This window comes from Caloenas nicobarica, chromosome 1 (assembly GCF_036013445.1).
Source record: "Caloenas nicobarica isolate bCalNic1 chromosome 1, bCalNic1.hap1, whole genome shotgun sequence".
Classification (NCBI taxonomy): Eukaryota; Metazoa; Chordata; class Aves; order Columbiformes; family Columbidae; genus Caloenas; species Caloenas nicobarica.
Window position 1 is genome coordinate 209,016,647 of NC_088245.1, and position 26,899 is coordinate 209,043,545.

The 26,899-nt window shown below is 38.8% G+C and overlaps 1 protein-coding gene across 1 annotated transcript in view; it reads right to left on the reverse strand.

Annotated features, from left to right (window-relative positions):
• Positions 1-110: 110 nt before the first annotated feature.
• Positions 111-26,899, reverse strand: part of SYTL2 (synaptotagmin like 2) — a 42,865-nt gene continuing 16,076 nt past the window's right edge. The window contains exons 4-19 of the mRNA XM_065627351.1: positions 22,268-22,340; positions 21,583-21,682; positions 19,656-20,537; positions 18,838-18,909; positions 13,220-13,321; positions 12,232-12,285; positions 10,931-10,978; positions 9,713-9,807; positions 7,398-7,517; positions 6,232-6,401; positions 5,546-5,648; positions 5,262-5,432; positions 4,117-4,195; positions 3,152-3,251; positions 2,451-2,656; positions 111-1,271 (exon numbers count right to left, since the gene is read on the reverse strand). Coding sequence (XP_065483423.1) covers positions 1,126-1,271; positions 2,451-2,656; positions 3,152-3,251; positions 4,117-4,195; positions 5,262-5,432; positions 5,546-5,648; positions 6,232-6,401; positions 7,398-7,517; positions 9,713-9,807; positions 10,931-10,978; positions 12,232-12,285; positions 13,220-13,321; positions 18,838-18,909; positions 19,656-20,537; positions 21,583-21,682; positions 22,268-22,340 — 2,521 coding nt within the window. The 3' untranslated portion in view covers positions 111-1,125. The remainder of the gene's footprint in view (positions 1,272-2,450; positions 2,657-3,151; positions 3,252-4,116; positions 4,196-5,261; positions 5,433-5,545; positions 5,649-6,231; positions 6,402-7,397; positions 7,518-9,712; positions 9,808-10,930; positions 10,979-12,231; positions 12,286-13,219; positions 13,322-18,837; positions 18,910-19,655; positions 20,538-21,582; positions 21,683-22,267; positions 22,341-26,899) is intronic.

Genomic DNA, 26,899 nt, shown 5'->3' on the forward strand with positions numbered 1-26,899 from the left:
TGAATTGGTAACATAAACCACTGGGTTTTAATAAACATTGAATTCCTATTTAGCTTTAATAGACTGCTTTTATTTAAAAAAAAAGTAATACACTTTGTATTTTATGCATTTATCTTTCTGTAGTAGCGTGCATTTCTGCAAGTGCCACATTCCAGTCCTGTTCCCTGTGCTGCAAAGCTAAACCAAGGCCAGAATCCCAGCATTCTCCTAATGGTGGCGCTGAATCACAGAGAAATTACTTTTTGCAAATAAACCAAGCTAATAGATACAGGTGAGTACACTTTACAGAATAAATACCCAACAAACATATTTGCCATCACTAAAATTGGCAGGTTTAGATCCTTTAGAGTAGCATTTGAATAAAAAAAAAAAAGGTAAAAGTTAGACCTCTATGCTGCCAGCATTTAAGAGTAAGGTTTGTGTACTAGCAAGACTATTAATGCTTATATTAGTAAACTTTGGATAACCCTGATTCTTTATAGTACATTGGAACTAACAGTCCTCTGCCCCTTGCAGAATACAACACCGACAGTACCGCTTCTTGAATGCTGCATTCATCATAGAAGTGACTTTCATATCCTAGAAAAGTACAAGTACAGATAACGGAACTTTAAAAAAAAAAAAATAATCTTCATGTTCATCTTCCTCACTGAAGAGATCTGACATGGCCTAATGAGGATACAGACACGTATTAATGAGCATGAACAAAATGCAACCTTATTAATAACACTTCATGTGCAATCCTAGAAGTGTACAGAAAGAGTTGATTTTATTTTTTTCCTGGTAATTTAGATTATTTAAGGCATCAGCAACACTTCAGCAACACAAGCATCCAGGTGTCATAGCTACCTCTACCACTGAATTCTCTAAGTGCCTCCTTTCTTGAAGTCTTTCTCAGTGAATAAGAATAAAAGAATCCCTTAAATTTACATAATAGTCTGCAGGCAGAAGTTTAATTTGAAATACAAAGTGAAATACGGAGTGACACTTGACAACACAAAACCAGAACAGCAATGGAGCAGAGACTGTACAAAAAGCTACTGTGTTCCTCTTCCAAGTTTCACCCCCACACCTTTAATTTCATTCCCAAGGTTTCTTTTTGACACTAGCAATTAAAAAGCCACCTTATTTCGTCAATTTTGCAACCATTAGCATCCTGAGAGGTAGCGTGTCTTCTATCCATGTGTTTGGCGAGTTCATCATCTTCTCCCAAAGGGCAGTTTCATCAGAAGTAGAATCCATCCAGTCTACTGTAGTTCCATAGCTTTTACCTAGAAAAATGACAATTTTAAGAGAAACATCGATCACTTAATATGCTGCAGAGTTGACAGTAGATAACCACATTTGCCTGTCTTCTAAACCAGCTTCACCTCCTCAGGTGGCTGACCTAATACTTTGAAGATCCCGTTCTACATTTTTACACTTGAACAATTCTATCAAATACGATTACCAACAGATTCACATGGAAGCTTTGTCATCTTCCTCCACACATTTTTTCCTTGTTATCCTTTTTTTCACAGTCCCAAGGAGAAAGATGTACAGGTGATTAACATCCAAGAGAGTTTAAGAATAAAACAGGACACTGATTTTGTACTGAAATACAACTTTGGGTACTCTAAAATTCAAACTGAGATCTACTATCCTAATTTGTATTTTAGATTATTCTGGTGAACCCTGCAAGAAGTTAAATTTGGAAAAGTAATTTTTTTTCTTCTTGTATTTGCTTGAAAAGACTCCAAACACATCTTCCAGGGGTGGAGTCACCACCCCTGGAGGTGTTTAAAAGGTGTTTAGACGAGGTTCTTAGGGACATGGTTTAGTGGTAAAGTTAGGTTAGGTTATGGTTGGACTCGATGATCCTGAGGGTCTCTTCCAACTGAAGTGATTCTATGATTCCCCTCAGACCAGAGAGGACAATGAAAGAGACAAATATAATGATAAGGAAAACATACAGTTCTTCTATCTGCACATCTTATATTGTCTTTATGCTAAAAACTTGTTTGCATTTTTAAGTTTTCCTATCCAATGTCTTCAAATCTTACTATGCGTTCCTGACCTATGCTTTTATCTCCACCCAGTACCATCTTTACACCACGTACCTAGTTTTTTTGCATGTGTAAGTCTGTAAGATGTTATCAAGATTTTGGGTGCAGGAATAGCATATTCTTGTACGTGAAATGGTAGCAGATACAATGTACAGGCAGACAAGGGTTTATTTCTAATATTTTACCTTGTCAGTCATCCTAACCCACCTAACACTACTGTTATTTACATGGCAGGATCTGTGCTGAAGAATAGGTAAGTTACTGAATAAAACCCTTCAGTAAATGAATAACTGAAAGGCTGTTCAGTGATCTTTACAGAAAGAGAAGAAATGCAAAGGAAGGGGGGGGGGAAAATGAAAGACCGTATTTTGTAAATTAAGGATTAGTGTGTTAATTATCCAGTACCTGTTCCAAGGCCTATCCTGAGACCTCCCAGAAAGTGGTTGGCCAGTTTGTTGTGGTCCCAGACTGTGAGTTCTACGCAGGCTTCTCTCAAATCTTCTGGTCTAAAGCCATCGTAGACCATGGTGTGGTTGAATACCGGATTTGTGGTTTTTGCCACTGTTCTTGTTTTCTGGCGACTTTTTCTGCTTGTATCTGGAAGAATGGTACTTCGGAAAGAGAAAGCGTTGTCAGTTTGCACTAGCACAGCATCACCTGCATTAAAGATACTGAATAGACAAAAAACTACTGATTACACCATCCTTTCAATGTTAGAATGTGACTGAAGATGCTTTAGTATCATAGAGATGAAGTCAAAGGTCATATTCTCAGTCCCAAGAAATACTGGCAGCGTGTACCCACCCTTGTGCTTCAGAGGATGGAGGGGAAGGGGAAGTCAGGTGGGGACAAGGCACAAAAGAGTTTATTTGCTGTATTGTCACTAATGACGCCGAAACCTTTTTGTTGCCGCTAGAGATTTCCCAACCATCTTACTATTCTCGTCTCTTTACGTTTTTAGTCTGTTTGTGGAAAGGGAGAAGGAAGAAATACAACCATGCTTCTCACTTCTGTCTCCTGCCATGATTTGCTAAGCTAAACCATGCTCTTGCAGACAGTAGCATTTTAAGGCCACTGCGTGTGATAACTTCAACCACAGTTCTTACCACTTAACAAAAGAGTTGAGCCTGTTGCCTCTCAGGAGGGGAAGGTCACGGCATTCCTTTACCCAGATGTGGACCTCACCAGTAGATAGAGCCTTCTTTCCTGTAAAAATAAACGGAACAATGCATCTGATTAAGCCTTGTAGATCCCTTCCAAAGGTAATTTCTATGATGCAGCAGTTCCTGCCCATTTCCAGAGGTGATATTCAGCCTAGACTCTCATTATCTCACATCTTAATTCGACATCCCTCTTGATGCTGAAATCTTTATCCTATCAAAGTACCGCAAGATCACATCGTGTCTGGATTCCTACAGTGACTTTTGTTCTGTTACAGCTAAACAAATAGGTGCTACTGGTCTGCTCTTTCCAAGCCTCCTAGATAAAGAGATCAGCTTATCTTCAGTCTATGTGATGTTTGCATTTATTGCCACTTGTACCTTCAAATAAGCTCTTTTGTGCTCTTAATATATTTGATTCTTATTGACTGACTGGACTGAAGACCTGACCTGGCTTCACTGTCAGAGCAGCCAGTTATCAGTTGCCAGACAAGATTAAACCAACAGATCATACTGCTATAAATTGCTGCATTCTCAATACTTATTGCTGTTTTCTACTTTGCTTGAATTTAGTGTGTTGACACTGTCTATTTAGCATGTCACAGTACCTGCCTGATGATTTATAATCCCTAAAAATGCTGGTGAGAAAACAGAATTTTGTTATACATACAGACTGCATTACAAATCCAAGATTATAATAATGAGGTCATTTCTTCTGTAGTAACATTAAGAACAACAACAAGAGATCCTAAAGTGATCTTTGGATCTTAAACAGACTTAATCCTCTAGGGGAAAAAAAAAAATCTACTGTTATGTTAAACCAAGGTGTCTGCATTGGCTGAAAAACATTAAACAACCTTTTTGTTTAAAAAAAAAAAAAAAGAGAAACAAACCAAAGCAGCAACACATACCTCCAACAGGGCGTGGGACATACTGGAGAGCTAGTTTCATCTCCCCTCTGTTTTCTAGTTCAAGAGCCATTGTTGAAGTCTAAAATTTAAGAAGGAAAAAAAGAAAAACAAACCACACCAAACACCAAACTCAAACCTTGCAGTTCATGCACAGAGTTTTATGATGCAAAGTTTTCCACTTCTACATGAAGCAACTTTTTTTTTTCTTGTTTCCCTATCCATTAGTCTTCCCTCACTTTACAGGACATGAGATTTTAGGGCAAATTTAACCACTTGACAGAACCTCAGATATAAAGCTCTTACACTAAAGCAGAAAATAAGACCCAGGAGAGGCCAAAATGCTTTGAGGGGGTGTCTTTTCCACTCTTGCGCACTTAAAACTAGAACATAGGCTCTTTCAAACAGGAAACTTACTCTTTGTGCAACAGAAAGTGTACTTTAATAAACTCTTTTCTGGTGGAATGTTTTGATCAAAAATCAGCCTCAACAAGATTCATCTTGCAAAAAGGCACAAGAATATGTCACTTCTTCATAGAGAGTCATGGACCATCCATAGATGGAACCTGGCACCTGTTAACATTTGGTTACATTTATTTATCCAGAGCAGTTTTTAAATCGCTTGAATTATCCTACCATGGTATTCTGGTTTTGTTCTACAAATCACAAATCTTTGGAATGAGCTCATTTTGGAATCAACTACTGAAGTAACCTCAAGGGAAAAAAAAAAAAAAGCAAGCTTAGATTTTGGTTGAAACCCATTAGCAAGAGGCATCCAAACACTGAAGTCATCTTTATATCTGACATTAAAATGTTGCTGCACTTACTCCATATTCTCAGTAGGTTTACATCATTCAGGGAACATTTGTCTTCAGGTATCTGTCGCAGCAAGATGACATGAGTGAAAAATACCTTGAAATTCCTACTCTTTGGACTATGAGAAAGTTTTCCCTACTATAAGAGCGAGCTACCTAGTAGACTAATAGAAGCCTCAGAACTGTATGTTCCATTTACCACTAAAGAGGTAGTTATGATTATAATCAACACAAAAACCACAGAACGCACAAGACCAGGCCTAAATAAATGACTTGGATTTGCACTTACACAGCGGAAAATACAAACCAGCTAATCTGCCCTTGGCAACTTACCCTTGGCTTGAGTGGAAACCAGTTGATCTGCTTGTTGGATTTATCGTTCCAGTCCCAGGTTCCTAAATCCAGCTCCACTTCACCAAGGAAGCTGTTCCTCCCAAAGGTGTCGTTATGCCAGACAGAGATATTAAGGCTTTGGTTCTTTAGGAGACTCTTCTCAATTTTATACTGCCAGGAGGAAGAAATGAGGAAAAGAATAAAGTTAAAACAATCGTAAAAGTTACGGTTCCTTATACTTCATGTGTACAGTATTTCACTTCTGGAAATAGTTTGATAAATACCCGCAGTATTTCGTTATAGACTGGATTAAAAGTTTTCTTTTTCACAGAGGTCTTCCGTTTGCCCAGCTTGTATTTCTCTGGAAGCAGGTAGGTCTTTACATACCTAAAATTTAAACAGGCTGGTAAGAAGAGCAAGGAAACACTCCTTCCAACTTCCCTTACAAAATACACAAGTATTTGCTTATAAAATAAAAGAAATCCACTTAACTAGCCATTATGTTTTTCAGCTCATTATATTTAAGAGCAGTAATGGTAAAGTATAATAATAGTTCCCAAAGTGGGACATTAACCTCCTTCTACTGGGGTGAAATCTGTCGAAGTGTCTCCTCAACACATACAAATACAGAATATTTAACTATAGTATGCCTAGATATCATATTTATAGGCTCTAATCCTATTGAAACCTTATCAAAGCAGGATTTACCATCTGGAAAGTTGAATTTTAAAAGAGAATTTCATATTCTTAAAAGTTTGAGCCTCCCATGTTAATATACATACCAATTTATAGTGGCAATTCTACATCCAGTTCAGAGTGGAAAACCACGTAAAGCATGTTATAGCCTCTTCATTTATTTATTGGGTTGTTTACTCCAACAGGTTACAGAGATTGGAAAAAACCATCAGTTTTCATTTTCACATTAAAAGAAAAACTTCCATTAGGAACTAAATATATTCCCTGTACTTACGGGTCTGAACGCTGTCGCTTTACATCTGCCACTGCCAAGTCTCTACATTGGCAAATAAAAACGTGGAGCTCGTTCAGCTGTTCTACGTAATCAATAGCAAACTGAATGTTCCCCTTCACATCGACATTGCCAAAGTCTGCACTATAGATGCTCATTAAGCTTCCACTCACCTGTATCACACAATAAGAGAAAAATTGGTGTGATTTTTGCATTTCACCAGATGAGGGTAAAAGTTATGTTTGGAATTCAGACAACTAAAAAGAAAAAAAAAATCAACTGTGTCCTTTTAGATGTAATGTCCATTGCATTATTATTAAACAAGGTTCTCAGCAAGCAGATTAGCAAAATAAAGTTATTTGTAAATCAACGGTGTTAGGCCAAGTTTTCTACAAAAAACTGGAATGTCTTTATTGCATTGAGATGGAAGAAATGAGATGACAGGATGCTGTAGATCCGGATATTGCACGTAATCAGATCTTTGAAATTTTACTTCTATATCTCTTCAGCTGATCTTCCTTGCAGAAAGCAGAGCCTAAGAGCTTAGGAGAACAGGCCTTCTGAAAATACCAACAAAAAAAATCAGCGATAAAGCCTGCGGTTGAATTAGGTGCCTAAACAAAACATACTTGAAAAATCAAACCCTTCGCAGGTAGAAAGAGAAGGATGTACACATTTTATTTTTAATCTCAATACCTTTCCCAAAAAAATTCTCCTTTTCCCAATAAGTCTGCATAAATTAATGACTCTTGGTTAGCTAGTTCACTGACTTAATTATGCACCTCACATACAAATACTCTTTCTTTCACTTATTTCTCCCCCACCCCCTTTCTCCTTTTCTAAATATTTGTTCTATATAAATCAATCCCTACTTTCAGCTACAAATGTGAGCTCCTAGGGTAAAACACATCTCTTTGTTCAGCATTTACACAGAATGCTGCACAGTGGAGTCCCGAACAGACTCCAATATATTCTTAGAAAATGAGAAAAGTAAAACCAATTTTATTTGATTTGTTTTGTTAGGCAATTCCATGCAAAGGTTCACATAACAGAGACAGAAAGGAGGAGACAGAGATGCCAAGGGAGGAAAGGTAAGAGGTATATTGAAACAATACCAAAGAGATTAGCGAAAGCAAAGTGCCATTAAAACAAGGCTTTGGTTTACATACAGAGGACAAGGAGGCCATGCCAGAAGAGCCACTAAGATTGGTTAGAGAGCTGGGACTCTTCTTGATCCTGCGAAGGGAAGAACTGCTTTCTGATGCTGTATCTGTGTCTCTGTCATCGCTCTACGAAAACATCACAGAAAAACTCTGCGTAGGTTCTTTATAGTCACAAGGAACATCAAACAACAACAAACAGAATTTTAATGCAGATTGGGACTCAGTGAATACCTGAATTTAAATCCCCTTGTAGTGCAACATGAGTAATTAATATTTCTTAAATTAGGCCATGAACTTAAAAAAAAAAGTTGAAAGGGAATTTTTCTGATAGAAAGCCTACACTGAAATTTTTTTAAAGCAGTAATGCAACCAGGTTTTTTTGTTTGGTTTTAAATCTCAGATAGCAATGAAAAAGTACAAAGTTAGCTTTATTGGGGCAATTAACACCTTTCTTGCAAGAGCAAAAGCAGTTTTGGTTTACTTGGTCGTTATCAGGTTATGTGCTTACAGCCCCATTCCATCCTCACTGTACTAAAGAATCGATGCTTTATTTCCCACGTGTGCTTTGGCATCTTCTTCTGCGAAGCTGTCAGAGAAACCATCACCTCCCTGGTGTGTTCCACCGCGAACAATTCACACAGCTTCCCCCTTCCTTTCTGTGGTTTTGAACTGCTGTCACAGATCTGCTACTAACAGATGCAAAACCAGTAAACAACAATTTCTACACATATTAAGAAAACAAATATTTATAGAAATAAATATCTAGCTTATAAGCATTTTGAAGAAGTCTTTATAAAGATCCATTGATTGTAGCTTCCCTGGCTATGTCTATAGTGCCAGGATTGTTCTCCAATTCAGAAGCCAAAGGTAGGGGCTGACTAATGTCCATCCTACCTGGGGCAAAGCTCCTTGAGAGAAAAACTGGTTTGGGAGAGAGATATTTGGGACTGTCCAAAATAAATCTAGGGAGTGAAGTAGCCACTAAGTAGTGTGAAAAATCAGTCCTGCTACATGGACTCTTTGAAAGACAGTAATATCCCCAGCCCTCTTGTAGAGGAAGGCGATAAAGTTCCCTAAGACCATTTTTGCTGCTCTCCACACAACATGTCAGCAGGAGAGACACAGGATTGAACCCATTCTGCTTTCAACCCTCTCCTTAATCTACTCAAAGCTTGCTCCCTGGACAGGAACAGTCAGAGCTCTTCTCGGGGAGGTTTGTGGAATGTCTGGAAGTTGAGAGACAAAGATTAAGCACAGAGGTGACTGTGTGCCTCCAGAACACACTACGTGTGTTGGTTTGGTTTTTGTGGGGTTCCGTTTGTTTTTTTAAAGTGAATTCCAAATGTTAAATAAGAATATTGTCACTATTCACAAGTAGAGAACCCTTAATTTTTTAGGCTGTTATCTCTTTTAAGCAGAAGGAAAAGACACGGATACTCTTAAGATATAGATTTCTTTGTATTTCTTCTTTAATTAGAAAGTATGTTATTATCAGAATTCATGATTCTAAAAATAATTCCAGCACTGAGCTAACACATAGAAATGAGTGTTAATACCACCATGACTACATGGTGTCTACAATGCTTATTTCTAGCCTGTTATTTCTACCAGATTTATGTTATCTCTTCATTAATTTTGTGCTTTGTATTGGCTAGATGGTACATCAGTGATGACAAACTCCAGGGCAGAACCAGCACATGATATACATACGTACTGTTTTTACAGATATACATTCTGTGAGCTTGATAACTCAAGACAGTATTAAGACTAACCATAATTTTAAATATAAATTTGCAGGGGGAGAATGAACAGATTTAGGTGCTGATGATTTCTTAGAATATAAATATGAACCATCCCCAAACACTTTCTACTGTGACCAGACTGACCACAGTAGATCTACTGTGATCACAGACTGATCCTTTGGCTTTCAAGCATTCATCAGACTGTTTCATTCAGAACGCACAGGAATAAGCTTTTTAATTGGCTGAAGGTAAAAAAGACCTGTTAGTTTAAGGACAGAGATTGCCTTTGGGAATAACAGCGAGCATTCACTGTGCTTCCATCTCCTAGATAAAACACATGCTCTGTATGTTGAGCTGTACAGTAAGAATAAACCTCTAGTTACTGGCCTAAAGCTTTTGAAAGGTTAATTAGCCACAGGTTGTTTGGGATCATCTGCTGATTGTTACAGCAAAAGCTCAGCTCCATGCCATAGTCCGATAGTGAACTGACTTGGCAGACTGTGGAAAGCACTGCTTGGCAAATGCAAAATCAAAAGTAATCACAAGTTTTGGTTACAATATTTCAGAGAGTGAACTTGCCTCTTCCTGTAGGAACGATGGTACCGACTTGCTCAGTCCTTTGAGTTTTTCAGGGTTGGAAAACAGCTTCTCGGGCTGCGAAGGCACTGTGGAAACTGAAGAGCAGCAATTCAAAAGGTTTCAAAAATAAGTTTGCGCATCGAAACAGTGAGATTCCGTAGAGGACGTGGTTAGAAACAAACAGCTTCAGATGAAACACATGCACATGCACAACCAGTTTACAACTTGGATGCAATATTTGCCCTCCGCTCCCCCTCACCTAGGACTCAGAGGAGTTTTCATTAGGAAGGATGATCTACTTTTGCATCTCCTATAATGCCAACCAAAGAACTTTGCCTGGCCGGAGCAGAAACATTTACATTGCTTGACGAGATGTACAAGCCTGGGTGCTGCAAGCAAATCCTGATCAAACGTGATCAAGAAAACATATCTTCAGTTTACCTTTCAGATTTTCTTCCTGGAACAAGGATAAATCCACCCATGCACTAACCATACCGCCACTGACATTAGAATTCTTGGTAAGTCATTTGAGTTCTTGATAAGCCAAGCTCTGTTCTTTTATTTACTCAGATTAATGACAATAAGAACATTTGTGTAAATCAAGCAATTTTTAGACATGAACAAGGAAGTTCCAAATATTCCTAGTTATTTCTAAGATTCATATCTCATTAATGATGCAGTTTTTTGCAGCACATCTCTTCAACTTTTGTATAGCTCTACCGAACTTCATTTCCATGTTCTTTCACTGCACAAAACTTCATTGCACAAGCTAGCCTTGCAAAAATCCAGTTTGCGGTAAGCCCACAATTCTCAGAATTTTCCATCCTCTAACCCCACTTATATTTAATAATGCACTAAAGCTCTGTATCTTTGGATGGGATACACACTGTGAAATGCACCAACGCTGAATATCGTATCACAAAGAATTATTTAGCAGCAAACAGGCGGAGGGGCACATATCTACTGCGTAAAAAGAAACACTGCGCACACGATGGGATTGTTTACAAGGTGTGAGTCAAGCTTTTGCTGTTGAAGCTCAAAAAGTTCTCAACCTAGTTATTTCCAGTATGCAGGTAGATGCAGTTTCCTCATTGAGCAAGTATCTAGTCCAGATGTATCACTTGTTAGTTGTTAAATAAAGAAGAGGTTTTAATGTATTAGTTTAAATATCAGTGGAGAAGACTCTCCATGGTCTGCTGGAAGAATCCTGTTACTCACTTCCTGCTGCATTTTTACTCCTCTCTTGATGCTGATCAGGTTTCGGACCTGCTCAGTATTGACAAGAGTCATTCAGTAGCACAAACAGCTTTGCAATGTTATTATTACCATTAATATATATTATATGTGGGAAGTTTTTGGCTTCCCCAGGCCCCATATGTTTCTATTTTTTGCCTCACTGCCCTCCTTTGAGGAGCTGGATCATAACAAAGATAACATGAGTGTACAAACTAAGCAAAGCAAAAATCATGAATAGTATTTTCAAGAAAACTTGCCTTATTCTGTCTGTACAGCTATTAGTTTGACTCTTTGGCATTTCTCCAAACTTCACTCTTAATAAACGTAGCTCAAAAAATCACCACCCTTTTCAGATAAGTGTCTACACATTCCATATCTAAAATATATCACGCTTTCAGAGGTCTCCATTTGAAAGCAAAGTTCAGCACCGTACTTAAGCCTTGTTAATTTACTGGACATTGCGTGCATACTATTACGCTACGATCACCTTATGTACACTATAGGCCACTAGCATGCAAAATGCTCTTAAGCATCTAAAACATGACAATAAATGCAACTGTGCACAGTTATTTTTAAAAACTGCGGTGCCTCAATGCAGTGAAGAAAGAATTGTGTGTTATATTCCACCATATTCTATGTTATTTGATGGTTTTCTATTGTGTTCATCTTGACATGTTCTTGGGGCAGGAATGCTTTTATTTTGCTTAGATTTGGGATTTCTAAAGGCACAGAAAAATTTAACAGCAAGGCATGTGTAATGCACTAATGGATTGACGATATATCAGCAGTAGCTGATCTAGTAGTTCATTTGTTGCTTGGAGCAATTCTGCTTTGCTGAATGGAGACAGGGCTTGTAAGAGTTGTCGCTTTTCAACCGATGTATTCTGAACAGTGTTTTGCATGAGCAAAAGTCATCTTGCATCTTATAATGCAACAGATGAACAAGTAAATTCAATATCTACTTAGGCCAACTCTTTCAACTGAGCTAATGTTCAAAGCTCTCAATTATTTCAGTAACTGTTTCACAGGCTGAACGACCAAAGGCCAAAATAACACACTGATAGGTGGCACAGAGTTTCTACAGATATAGCAGGACATAACATGAATATATTCCTTAAGAATAAAACAACACAACAAAAAATCTGCAAAAGCATTTCAGTGATGCTGAAATTAATCAAGTCTAAAAACACAATATAATTCTTGGTTTCAGAACTCCTTCACGAGCAAACAGAGACTATTGAAAAAAAACAACGAGCTTCCATGCAGACACAAAAGATATTTACCATCTTCAGCACTAAGAGCTAATTCTTCCTTTGGATTATTTACTTTTCCTTTATCTGTCCAGGAAAAAAAGTAACACACAGTTAGAAATTTTGCTGTTCAGTACGATAAAATGGATGGCAGTGGTAATCAAAGAATTAAGAGTAACGAGGGCAAAAAAATCCCCAAACAAACCAGCAGAGCCACGGGAATGGTTAAATTCAAGAGATGCTTTGTCCTTCACACACTGCTTGAAGCCTACATCCCAGCAGCAGTCTGGTGCTGACACAGTTTCTATCGCTGCGCTGTTGCGGTGTTAGTGCAAGCCTAAAACCTAGAACTAGTCCGAAGCAAGCCATAGCGCCAGTCATATTAGAAGAGTAATTTGCCAGCTACAGCCAACATCTTTCAAAATCTACACCTCCACACTGCTACAAACACAAGGTCAGTTTATGTCTTCCTCATTAGACATGTGATAATTATGAAAACAGTGAGGGACTGGGTGGAGACAGGAATAATCATTAAAAAAAATAATCATCATCTTAGGAGGCTACAGAGGGAAGTCAAGAATGAATTCCAAGCACAATCTTATCTCACTGTATTCTCTTGCAGTTGGTTTGGTATATTAACTGCTAGAGTACACAGGTGAAACACTATAAAACTAATAGGAATTTTTCGTGCTTCCACTGTCAGTTGTTGCTCATTACTGATTTGGGTAGTTGCCAATACTTTCACTATTAAAAACTATCCAAGAAACAGTTCATCACTGATTACCACAGTGCATTTTTGGAAGATGTCTGCTTCATAGACCCGTGTTGTTTGAAAATCAACACAAAGAGCTGAAAACTAAACCATAGGAGGAAAGAATTCAGTTTGACAGTACAAACTCCATACTGCTTATAAAGAAGCAAAGACAAAAACACTATTTGGCAAAGCTGTATGGAAGAACAGCGTGAGGACGTTTAAGCCGAACTGGGGGTCATGGGAGACACACACAAGCTTTGTGCTCACTTGAGGTGGCTGATGGAATGTCCTCTAGACTTTTGGAAGGCATTTTCCTATCTGCACTCCTTTTCAAAGCCATCAAAACAGGGTTTAATTCTTCTTCTGAACCTGTTACAAGACAAAACACATGAACACTGCACACACAGACATGCTATTTTAAGTCACTAAAAAACCAAATACCGATTTCCCACGAGAATCTATTTTGACCTTTAACAAAGACAGTGAACATTCAAAAAAAATACAAAATAAACAAAATAAATGTCTAATTTTAAGTATCCATTCACTCTAACTCTCTCAGCCATCAGTAGAGACAGGCAGGTTGGTTGATTTCCCCTGTGTAGGTATCACTGTCTGTACTGACTAATAAGGGGACTTGGGGCAAGTATTGTCTTAATTGTCCAAGAACAACATGGGATAAACTCAGACCATTTTGTAACCATCTTGTTATGAACCAGCATAAAACAGGTAATAGCTTTGGCTTTTCTTTCTGTGTAAATTTGTCCACTGTGTTTTCTCCCCAGTGAAATTCACTTCGTTTCAATACTTGAGCAACAACCACTTCCGACTTTCATCGCCATCAGCAGAGCAACCAGGCCTTATAGGCAGCAACACTGTAATTATGGGTAAAACCAAATTCGGTTTCATTTTTCCTCATATGTCTTGAGTTTTCACTGACTTCTGTTGGAATCTCACTTTCAAAATAGGCTCAAGACTTAAGTTAGCAGGTGCTGGAAACCCCAGACATTTCTCAGAATCTCCTGGTGAAGAAAACATTCCCAGTCTCTCAGGAGCAAATTAAAAAGGTTAAATTATCTCCTCTACCTTAAGCTCTTCAATAACTGTCATACACTGTACATTGACTAGAGCTGCCATTCAACCAAATAATGAGAATCCTGGTAACCAGACCACTTCATTTATATGGCCACTTCCTAGTGCAACAGGCAGCAACACTAAATTAAATAGCTCAGAGTATTGTTATTGTCTTTATAATCAGCCATTTCACTCCTAAGAATTTAACTTTGAAGACTAACTGGTCAAACTAAAAAATGAACTCAGTCAGCCATTGATTTTTTCCTTTTTTAAATCCAGGATATTAAAAAAAAATTACCAGGTTTGGGATGTTACAATGTTATTAATTTGAAGGCGATATCACCGGGGAGGAAGAAAAGGTTAAATCACGAAGACTGATGCGATTGATCCATGCTGCTAAATTCCCCTTACCAAAAAGGCTTACCCAAGTATAGCACGTGTTTGTCAAATGCTTTCCAATTAAAGGACTTAATTAGTTCTTCCCATCCTTCACAAACTAATATCCAAAGGATTCAATTAAGAAATAAGTATCACACAGACTTTTGGTTAACATATTTTAAGTTGGCTACCAAAAAAATTGTAGCCATATTTAAAAACCCAGCACCATGAATTTTAGAAATCAAACGGCTCACAGATTGAACTTCCGGTTCCAGAGAGGGAATCAGAGTTTTCATCTGAAAACCTGGATCCCAAATTGGAGCCATCCCCTTTCTCTTCATTATTATCCTCATGCTGCTGAAACGTTAGGCAGAGTTGAGCTGCTTCTGGCTGGGGGGAATTGCTCCCATCTTTAAGTGTGCTCGCTCTTCTGAATTTCAACAGTGCTTTAAATTCTGAATTATTTCCAGAGTCATCCAAGGATGTGCTTTCATCTCTCCTTCCTTTTTCATTTAGCTTCAATGGCTTGATCACAATCGTATTGGTGCCTCCTTCCAAGAGAGAGAGATCATCTGGAGCTGTGTTTCTCTTTTCTACTTTATTATTAGCTCCATTTCTTTTAGGAAAATCAGAACCTTCAGTGTCACTTACTGCAGGATTGTTTATTGAAGCTTTGATATTTTGTTCTGGAGCTCCCCCTTTGATAGTTGTCTTCATCTCTGTATGGTAGCTACTGAAAACACTATATGGCTGTGACATTGTCATAAGTAGAGTCTCTTTTTGTGATGGAAAGATAAGATCCCCAAACTTTTCTTGTTTATGTGAATCTTTGGATATTGGAGATGAAATTTCAGATGCTTCTCGAAGAAGGTTTTCTAAAGAGCTACTGAATTCACCAAATTTTGCAATATTTGAAACAGAAGTTTTTTCTATTGTTTCTTGTATTTCTTGAGGATGATCCCTCTCTTGTTGGCCTGCAGCATGCACACTTTGACTAGTCTGTATTTTACCTTGCATTTTCTTATCCATATTTTTCAGTATAGAAGCTGTTGTTTCAGAGACCTCTTTCAGAAGCTTCTGCAAATTAACATCAAACACTCCACATTCAGCCTTGGACACTGCACATCTTTCTATGGTCTCTCTGATTTCCTGTGGTGAGTCTCCATCGTGCTCAGAGGTCATGCTTTTAATTTCCACCTCAGCAGTTCTCTGTACTGTGTTAATGGCATGTTTTGGTTTCAGAGGTGGTGTTTCAGAGGCCTCCTTCAGCAGCTTCTCCAAAGCAGAACTCAAACCACTGAGCTTGGATGGGGCAACAGACTTTTCTATGGTCTCACCAATTTCCTGTGGTGAGTCTCCATCGTGTTCATAGGTCACGCTTTTAACTTCCGTCTCAGCAGTTCTCTGTACTGTGCTGTCAGTCTGTTTTGGTTTAGGTGGTGATGTTTCAGAGGCCTCCTCCAGCAGTTTCTCCAAAGCAGAACTCAAGCCAATGACCTTGGATGGGGCAACAGACTTTTCTATGGTCTCTGTGATTTCCGGCAGCAACTCTTCATCAAGCTCATAGGTCGTACCTTTAATTTCCATCTCCGCAGTTCTCTGTACTGTGCTGTCAACATGCTTTACTTTAGGAGGTGGCATTTCAGAGGCCTCCTTCAGCAGCTTCTCCAAAGCAAAACTCAAGCCACTGACCTTGGATGGGGCAACAGACTTTTCTATGGTCTCTCTGATTTCCTGTGGTGAGTCTTCATCGTGTCCATAGGTCACACTTTTAATGTCCACCTCAGCAGTTCTCTGTATTGTGTTAAAGGCACATTCTGGTTTTGGAGGTGATGTTTCAGAGGCCTCCTCCAGCAGCTTCTCCAAAGCAGAACTCAAGCCAATAACCTTAGATGGGGCAACAGACTTTTCTATGGTCTCTGTGACTTCCTGCAGCAACTCTTCATCATGCTCATAGGTCGTGCCTTTAATTTCCATCTCAGCAGTTCTCTGTACTGTGTTAAAGGCACGTTTTGGTTTCGGAGGTGGTGTTTCAGAGGCCTCCTTCAGCAGCTTCTCCAAAGCAGAACTCAAGCCACTGACCTTGGATGGGGCAACAGACTTTTCTATGATCTCACCTATTTCCTGCAGAAACTCTCCATTGTTCTCATAGGTCATGCCTTTAATTTCCATCTCAGGAGCTTTCTGTACTGTGTTGAAGGCACGTTTTGGTTTCGGAGGTGGCATTTCAGAGGTCTCCTTCAGCAGCTTCTCTAAAGCAGAACTCAGGCCACTGACCTTGGGTGGGGCAACAGACCTTTCTGTGGTCTCTTCAGGCTGACCGATATCTTCTTGGTGTGTTGATTCTACACTACAATTACTTTGTGATATACTATTTTTGTCACTGGATGTTTTCATTCCCACCCTTCTATATTCAGAAGGTTGAGATGCAAAGGTCTCTCTGAGCCGGTTCTGCAAACCAGCTTGAGGCCTCTGAGAACCCTCAAGTGTATCGTCCTTGTCTACTATATGATGTCGTAGACGGAAAGGTTTAAATTCCCTAAACAGTTCCCTGAGGCTTTTTCTGTTTTCATGCTCATCTTTTGATGGCACATTCACTTTTCCTGTACTTTTGCTTATTTCTTCTTTTTGATCAGCAGCAGAAGCATCATGGCTCTGTTCTACTGTTTTTTCAGAGACGTTGCACTGATTTGAATGAGAAGCTGTCCCTTCCAAAGTGTTTTCTTTTAGGTTCAAGCTAGACAGTGTCTCAAAGGTTTCCTCTTTTAACTTCTTTAGACCCAATTTAAATACATCAAGCTCAGCTTTAGGTAGAACCACCTTATCCACAGTTTCTGCAACTTCCTCTTTAAGAAGACTGATATCTAACGGAGCAGCCTTGTTCTCCACTTTTTCTATAGCTAAACATACCCAATCATCTACTGCTGTCTCCTTTAAGGCATCTTTATCACCAGGTGACTGGAGTAACTGCAAGGAAACATGTTGTTCTTTTGATAAAACAATACCTTTTTCTGCACATTCTTTAACTTCTTGCTCTGGAAGACCCATCTTCTCCTGGGGTTTTGTGATAACTGGTTTTCTGTCCAGCAGGACAGAATCTGTATTTTTTGTGTGTATCACATCGAGGCCTTTCAGGGTAGGAGATCCTAGAGGCAGTTCACATACCACAGAATCTAGTTTCTGGTTTTTTTCTGCCTCTGATGTTTGGGTTTGTTTTTGAATTAACTCTTGCTTGTTCGCATTATCTCTGCCTTTTTTATCTTCCTTTGATTTTCTTTCATAGGTTCTTGAACTAGTATTATTTGGCAAAGAAACACCTCCCCTATCAATGCTACTCTGTAATTTAACTCCAGTATCCCAGAAGTTTCTCAGACTCTGGAACTGTGAAGGATCTGAAATTTGATTCTTGGACTTCTCATTCATTTTTTCTTTTAAAGACAAAACCTGGAAGCTGGGCTTCTGCTGGGAACAAGCGGTAAGTTTTCCTTTAGGTGTTTCCTTTTCATCTTTGTCTTCGATTTTGGGAGAAGCTGAAGTGGCACCAACCCTTGGCTGCAAGTTGCTGGCTTTTGGCAATTCTGCATATTCCTGAACTTCACCATCAGATGGAAGTGTTCTTTCTGGCTTTTCAACGGCATGGCCTGCTCCAAACTCAAAAGAGTTTTGATGTTCATTTCTTGAAGCCTGGCTTGCACTTCTTAACATATTCTTGCTTTGATCATCCGATCCATTAGGTAGGTATACTGCAGCTGGGTTTATTTTCTCACTTTCTCTGAGACCCTTCAATACTCCACTACCTGATGCATTTGTTTTGACACTGACTTCTTTCTCTCTATGACTGGGGATAGTTTTGTCCCCTTCCCAGAATGCTCTGATCTCCCTTAGTCTTCTTTTTTCTTGCATTGCCTTCTCTGATTTTTTCTGAGCTAGTAGCTTGTGTCCCTGATGTTCCACAAGATTTGATTTTTTATTTTGTTGCTTGATTTCTTGACCACTTTCTTTTTCTTCAACTCTAATACAATCAAATTCAGTTAGCGATTTCTCATGTTTCTCTTCACTCTCTTCCTCTTTCTTAGGTTTCATCCTCTCTCTTATCAGTTGCGTATCTTCTGAAATAAATGATGTAGATGAAATGCTGTTCTGTTGTTTAATCTTTCCAAACAGTAACTCTTCCTTAACTTCTGTTTTTCCATCCAGGCCAGGCCCACCGTGTTCTGTAGGAAGAGATGCTGTTCTGGTTGAGAAGCCCACTTCTGTGGGTTCCCTGCCTTGGGATCTAGCTGGTACATGGTTCTTATCTTCAGTACTAGAACTTCTTTTCAACCAATCTAAAACTTTTGATACAGATTCATTGGCCACTTTCACGAGTTCATCAGCATGTTTGTCAGGGTTGAAAGTGGTTTTAGCATCTTGCTCCTCAACAAGATCAGGCTTACCTTGTTGAAGACTTGTAGGATTGGTATTTGACACCTCATGTGTTTCTGTCTTAACAGAAAGCTGATGTTGATCTACAACACAAATGAACTTATCAGAGTTAGGAATCAGACACACAACTCTACAAATGTTTGACCTATCTCAAAAAACAAAACAAAACAATACTGAGAGATTTTTTAACTGTTAGCATGGAAAAGAGTGCTCTGCCCTTGTGTTTTTGGAAAGAACCATACTGCAGGCAATGAACTGAAAAACAAATTCCTGCACTGAGATATCCTCCTGGAAGATTAGTCATATTACTTTATTACTTTTAGGGTGCCAGCAGATAAGATTGGTTATCCCCATTCTAAAGGAAATGGCTACATTGAAAGGGGACACGTGGGAAGGACAACCAGCATAGTTGTATACAGTTTCACGAGCAAATCCCCAAGTCACAGTTGTGTTACTACCAATGACAGCCAACAGCTGTACACACAAAATTCTTCAGTTCCCATGCAGAAAGATCTACCAGGCCTCATGACAGGAATTTCATCCAAATGCCATCACTTCGCCTTCACCATCCACAATAAAGGTGCCTATCCAGGCTCTGATCCGATTGTTAATTCTTAAAAACACTAACAAAAGATCATCTAAAAAATACTGACTACATTTGAGCATTAAAATACAAAAAAGTGATTTTGAATTTAGTTCTGCAGTATGTAGCACGTTCCTATTATCTCTTTTTCCTAGCTGTTAATTCTTAGATACAAGTGATTTGGACATTAATGAAGACATGCTATATGTTATTGCATTCTGTTCTTCACTCCTATTAGTCTCTTACCAGTAAAGTTTTTGTGTGACTTTGATTCCTGGCTCAAGAACTTGTTGGCTTTATTTTCACGTGTCTCATCAACACTCAGTTTATTATTGCTATTTGGGACGATATTGCTGAAGGTCTTTCGTGGAGTTACAAGTTTCTTAGGAGTAACTGTCTTCGTCTGCAAGGTTTCATCTGCCAGGAGGACTGACCTATGAGTGTCACAAGGACTGGACGCCGATGTATCACCTGGTAAGCCATCTATCAGTTTTACTTGTAAAGCTGATGAATGGGTTCCCAAAGACTTTAAAGCAGAAATTTGCTTATTCCCCAATGAATCTGTTCTAATAGCACCATTTCCACTACTCTTTATTTCGTCAGATTCTAACAAATCAAACTCTCCTTTTTCTCTGCCGTGGTGTAGCTGTGGGCTTTGCAGAGGTTCTCCTTTACCTGTGCTAGACGAGAACCTCACTTGTTTTAGTTTTTCCAGTGAAATTTGTGTGGAGTCTTCTGCTTCTTCCGTAAGAGAGTTCTTCTCAGCTTCTCCTTCAAAAATAGTTGCAGTAGGAAGACCATTCTTCTTCTGAACATCTAACATCTGACTAACACGAACTTCCGAGTCAGTGGAACTTGAACTTGAACTGCGTTTCAGAATGCCCCTGGGCGGTGTTCCAACGCCATTAATCCTCTCGGTCCGTTCGGCTGGTTTTGGAACAAGATCTTGTCTTTGCAACACAGGATCTGTTGCTTTGTGAATTAATTTTCTAGCTTTTGGGACAGGACGCTTCACTGGCCCCTTCTGTGATTCATCAGCAGGTTCTGCAGAAGGCTTCTTATGTTTCTCTGTTTCATCATTTACTGAGTTTGGTTTAGGTTGGCTCTCTTTTGAGGGTGACAAAATTTCTGTAAGACATATACAGAGGACAAATCATGAGTTTACATGACATTCATCTGCATAAACAGAGGGGCATGACAGTGCAGATCTAGAATGCAGTGATTATATTGGTTTACTAAAAACACCTGCAGTAAAACACAGGAGGAAATTCAGCGTGGGTGTTTATCTCACTTGTATGTAACTGGAAATTTTAACAGATGAAAATCCTGCAGTTATTTCTTATTCTACAAACATTAACTATTTGATGATTCCAAAGATAGGGAGCACACCAAATTTTTGATCAGCGTTATTCCTGCAAGGGACAAACTTTGCAGGGAAGGACAGCTTTTGAATACGCGAACACCTCTTCAGGTTCAGAACATAAACAGCAACTTACAGAAAAGGAAACAGGCTATTTCCACATTCATATTTTACAGAGTAAAATGCAGAAATGATGTCCCAGTAGGAAAATGTTGGTTGGTTTGTTTGTTTTATTCCTAATGTGCAAGTCTTCCTTTTTCCTGCTAGCAAGCTTCATAACAGAGACAGGAGAGTAATCTGCACATATGAGCCTGTAAATCACAACTTCAAATGCCTGCATAGTGATGTATCACCACTCAGCTACTTGCCTGCACAGAATACTGCAGGAAAGGGAGGATTCAAAAATAAACAGAACCGGGAGAACAAAAGAAACAAACCAAGATCGAAGAGAGTTAACCTTCTTCTGTTGAGCCCACTGCAGCAATGACTGGAAGGTCATAAAGACATGTGCCAAAATCAAGGAAATGTCTCTGTTCTCTTAACAGCCATTCAGGACAAACAGCCCTCTCAGAAGGAGTGCTGACTAGAATTGTGAGTAAAAGAAAGGAAGCAAAACCTATTTAGTCACATAAACAGCCATTTCCTGACTATATTCACATGTTTTATATGGGGTTTGAAACAAACTAGTTGATAACTCGAAGTAGTTAAGATAAAACAGGCTTTGATATCTTACAAAAAGAAGCAATGAAAGTAAAAATAAATTCCATAAAAGTCACCAAGAAATTCAGAGTCATGCTAAATAAGTATATTTACCCTTATTTGATAGCTGAGGTAGAATGGCTGGCCTGTTTTCTGCTTCCCCACTGTTCAAGTTATCCCCTGAAGCAGTGAAGTTAAACGGATTTCTCCTTTGCTAAAAAAGGAATGAACATAATAATTGCAGTTGAATCTTCCTATCAGTACAGGCTTGACAAAATAAGATAACGTGTAGTGATTTCCTCTGCCTCACTACTCAGTCAGCAGAGAATCTGAGAGCGTGCCTGTTAAATTGGATACATGACAAAAAACTAAATAATAAGAACAAGGGAACTATCAGAAGTGCAAGTGATAAGCCTGGTCTTGTTCTTTTTGATGTCACCAACAGGAGAGATAAGCCGCCACTTAAAGACACTTGAAAATCCCAAGTTGTTGCAAGTTAAATAGTTTTATCTCTGCGTCTGTGACTTTAGAGTATTGGAACACAGCAATACCATTTTTTTTTTTAGTGGCTGAAGACACTGGAAACAGCGTCAAGCAGAGACAGCCACTGGTTATAGCTGTAACAGCACTATAGCACTCAAATCTTAGTGGTTTCCATTATCTCTTTCCAAAAAAAAAAAACCAACCTATTTTTTTCCAACTTCTTATTTTTCTTCCTCAAATCTCTAACTATCTTTACCACTGAAGCAAAGCACAAAACGGAAAAGATAACTCCTGCTACATTCAAAAGCAGTCGTACCTTTAGTGGTGAGGCTGCTGCCTTCATCGCTCTTTCCTCTGGTTTGTCTAACGCAGAGATTATTGGCTTAGAACTGCAAAGAAAAAACATATAACAACTTCAGCAAACAGGGCGTTACTTTAATCCTTTTTGAAAAAGCAAGCCAAAGATTTGGTTATTCATACTTAAATGTAACCTCTTGGCACCTAAAGTTTTCTATTTAGCCTGCTTTCATCAGCTTCTTTCCATAACAAGGGGATATTCTTGCTGCTTTGTTCCCTTGCAAAAATTTCTTTGCCTGTTAAAGAATTCAATACAACTTCTACGTGGCACAACAGAAACTGTATTTTTTAATATCTTTTAGATGTTTGAGCAAGCTTTATATAAATGTACCCACTCTCCAAACAATATCAGTGTTGCTGTGTCCATCCTTGTCCTACATTTATCCTTCTAGGACTGAAACCAAAGTGGAGGAAAGTGCCAAAATCTGCTAAAAATAGAGTTTTGCAAAGTGTCCAAGTGAGAAAAATCAGAGGAACCCCATCACCGTTATAGTAAAGATGTGACATGCCACAGATGACAACACATCCCCACAGAGGTACAGCTTATTAACTATTCTCTTTCAATTAAGATCTATAAAATCTGTGGCTTGATAGCATAAGTAAGTTATTACTTGTGATCCTGACTAAGTATAGCCCAAGTAAGGAGAAATTAAAACAGCTAGAAGAGACAGCTCCTACATTACATCAAGAAATATTTCATCTATTTGCAGAATGATGCAAGAGGTTTGTTTTTGTTTTGTTTTTCTCCAAAGCAGATTTTTATAATTTAAGTTCATCTAAATATCTTAGGTGTGAAAATAATTTGGTTTTTGAAGATGGAAGTTAGATGTGGATTTAAATATGGTCTTCATATAACAACCACACTTAGTATTTTAACTTTATATAGAAAACACTGGCATTGATTAACTTTCATGCTTATGATTTTGGGGATGGGAGAAACAGAACAAGACAGGAAAAATGAATATTCTTCAGGTAGAAAATATGACCTCAGGCTAGGAAGGAAAGCAACCCCTGTGGTTTTTCCAATATAGATGTAGAAGGATACTCCAATACTGAATATTTCTTAGGTCAATGACCTTTGGCATGGGTGAAAAGACTTTCAGATATTGATGGGTAAGTAGCAGAGCCAGGAGACAATGCGTTTGAGGGCAGATGTGGTACCTCAGGACAAGAAAACAGCTCCCAGCTTCACCAAGTGCCAGGTTCAAACAGGAGCTGCCTCCTCATCCAAAGATCTTTCCAAATGCACAGGGATACAAACTTCAGGTGTGTGCTGAGCTTGTAATGGAAACCATCTCATGGGTGAAAAAATAATCTGTCCTAATATTTCAACACTAACTGCAGCAGCCTCTTATATGTACATACCAGGTATACGAGATAATTGTTTTGATTCTTCTCTGATCCTAAATAGGAAGAAATAATTTTCTAGTTCTCAAAGAGCTCGATATTGCAACTTTCAATTTATTTTAAAAATATCATTCCACATAAGTTTCTTTTCTTTGTTTGGTTGGTTTTTAAAAAAAGTATTAGAACTAAGGTTAAGTTTGAAAATGCATATACTTAGAGAAACTTTGTTCTGCTGAATTGGAGTTTGTGTTCTTGCTTTTATAAGTTCTTGAGTTTGTGGGATTTATTTTATGAGCATCTGCATGCTCCTACACTTTGTGTCTCATCTACCCAACAAGGCAACCATGATTTTTATTTTTTTAAAGGTCTAGGTCAAGAATTCTTCAACCCTTCCCTCATTCTAAACAAGGAAAATACTGGTATATATCCTCGGCTGCAAGAAGCTGATAAGACATTCTTCAGTTTTTACAGGTCGGGAGGTAACAAAAAAACACACCCAGGCAGGATTCTGTAACTAATTTTTACAACAAAGGGTCTGAAAATGTGAGTTGACCCTCAACCCTTACAGATGGGAAAACTGAACAGTTCCCAGATACGCTGCATTCACAAGACTAATCTAAGAGTGTCGTGAAAGAACCACAACGAAGGCCCAAACACCACCCAGACTGGACAGGAACCAAGAGGCAACAAGGCGAAGGCAGAAGCAAAGCTGGAGAAAGGGGTGATAGATTTGCAGGCGCTGTCAATACAGGCTACTCAGAAACAGCCTCCCATTCCAAAAAATAAGCTTTCCTGGGCTCATCTTGGAGGGTAGAGAATCTGGTGTGAGTTAAGCCAGTGTGATGTAATGGTACTTCATAAAGATGTCCTTATCTAGGTATCCCAGCAGTCTTGTTATTCCAGAAAAGTTACAAGGATTTTAAGAATTACAGCTTTCGTGCAAATTTTCACCTTGCAGAGCTCTGCGACCCACACTTGTCACCTGTTCAATGTAGGTTAAGAGCATTTTCTAGCCTAGGGAAGGAAACAACTTAAAATCTCAACTTGAAACTGAAAACCCCTGACATTGCCCTTTTTTGAGACTCAGCATATAGACAGATGGTGTCACTGAATAGAGGTAATATTGACAGTCTGAGTCACCCTATGAAAACTCATTCTGTGCAAAGTTACACCTTTGAAAACACTTCTCACACCTGGCCTGTAAAGCCTATGGTATGCAAGAAAAGTACCATGGTGATATAACACCCAGAAAAAAAAAAATGTTCATAGCTTCCTTACTGAATGTAGGTATCTAGGATGTGGGGATAAAGATCACTATGCTAATTTTAAGAACATAGTTGTGGGCTGATTTCTGTTCCATTTAATATAGCAGTACCCTGACTCAACAGCAGTTGAAGTGGCCCCAGGGCTTGATTTGACCCTCAGCAGTTTACAAACACAGATCTACCAGAAGTGAACTTTCTGCCCATTCAGTAAGAATTGTTTTGGTTTAAGAATAGGATCTCCGGAACAAAAAAGGTCTAGGTAATTTGTTATCGCCTATCTTCTGGTCCCAATCCTGTAGCTATTCAATTTATGCAAAGCCTGCAAGCCAGTGCTGGCCTGAAGCCCACTCTTAGAGGAAGAAAAAAACCAAACCACCACCTAAACCCCAAAACTCCTACAAACCTACCCCTGAAGTAGCACTTTAAAATGTTTTAAAAGTCCAAGTACCTGAACGACATGTAGCGTTTGGACATCAGAAGCTGAAAACTCACTGTATACAAGCCCAAACTCCAGAACTCTTTTTCATCCTCCTAGTTCTAGCCATGTTGAGACTGTTACATGCAAGGGGAAGAGTCAATGGAGATCAATTCCTTGCACCTCTGCTATGCTAACAACCAAATAAAATGTTTGTAGTGTCTACCAACTGGTAGGGTTATTGCTTTCCCAGGGTTTCCCCTCAATTCCTGCTACCACCAGAGACAGGCACAGCTGTATCAGATCAGTGTCTTTCAAAGCCCAGAATCAAGAGAACAGAAAGGAGTATTTTAGAAACAAATGGCACCTCCTGCAATTCCCACATGCAATGCTGTGTAGGACTAGTCTCAGTCACAGTGAAATAATCCTACACTGAAATCGTAAGCAATGATTTGCCCCTAGTCCTGCCACGTTTGCTTGCTTCAGATTTTCACATTTTAGAAGCCAAGAATCGGAGATATCTAATCAAATATTTATGCAACGTAAATGCAAGTGTCCAGCCTGCATATTATAGATCACTTCCTAAAACCCACTTCCAACTGCCTCATAAATCTTGGACTGTGTGCGCTTGCTTTAGGGGGAAGATCGTGGACTACTAGTGAGAGTATAAGCACACATGAACAAGACATACAGGCTGATTAATTTCTGGCACAATTTGGAGCAAATGGCAGGAGAGGGTCCTGGACAATAATCACTAAGCTTTGCATGGATGTGACCTGAAATAAGTCATCAATCACCTCAAGTTAAAGACCAGAGCCAAGTTGGCCATATTCTGAACAACGGTCTACATGTTCTTAACCCTTGTTATGTTTTATATTTTTGAAGAGGCTGCCCTGGCAGTTTATGAAATGTATCAATCTCTATCAGTCACACACAATTTGTGTAATGGTTAGAATAACATTATAAGGCTGTACTTCTTTTAAATTATCATCTTCTTTTCCTAATGTGCAAAATATTCTAAAAGATATACTAATCAGCAGCATGTCTTGTGCTATTTATAAAGAAGTAATTCCATAACAATCCCCTGAAGGTAAAAGCCACCTGTAAGAAAAAACTACATTCAGTAACAACTCTGTCAGCATTATCAGCCAAATTGGGCAGGGGGAGCTAGGCTCTTTCTTGTGAAAAGTGACCTTTAACATCCTTGCTGTACAACTTCATTTTTTGGGAAGTCTATAACAAAACAGTTTGACTTTTTCAGCACAATTTCAGATGTGGGTAAGACAAACACCCCCCTGAGTTCACTGATAACTATACGTAAACGATAAAAAAGACCAGTAATGCAAGCCAGAGTTGTTAAGACTTACACCAACCTTTGGTGCCGTTCATCATGAACTTGCATGCCCAGTTTGCAGCCCATGAAAGTGAAAGATTCAGCTGCTACTAGATATCGTACAAATGCACAGTAGGAGGCAAGCCTTGCTGCAAAGGAAAAACAGAGGACGTACAGAGAAGGACTTAGAAGACAGGCAAGAAATGAAAGGTTAGAGAGCTGATCAATGGC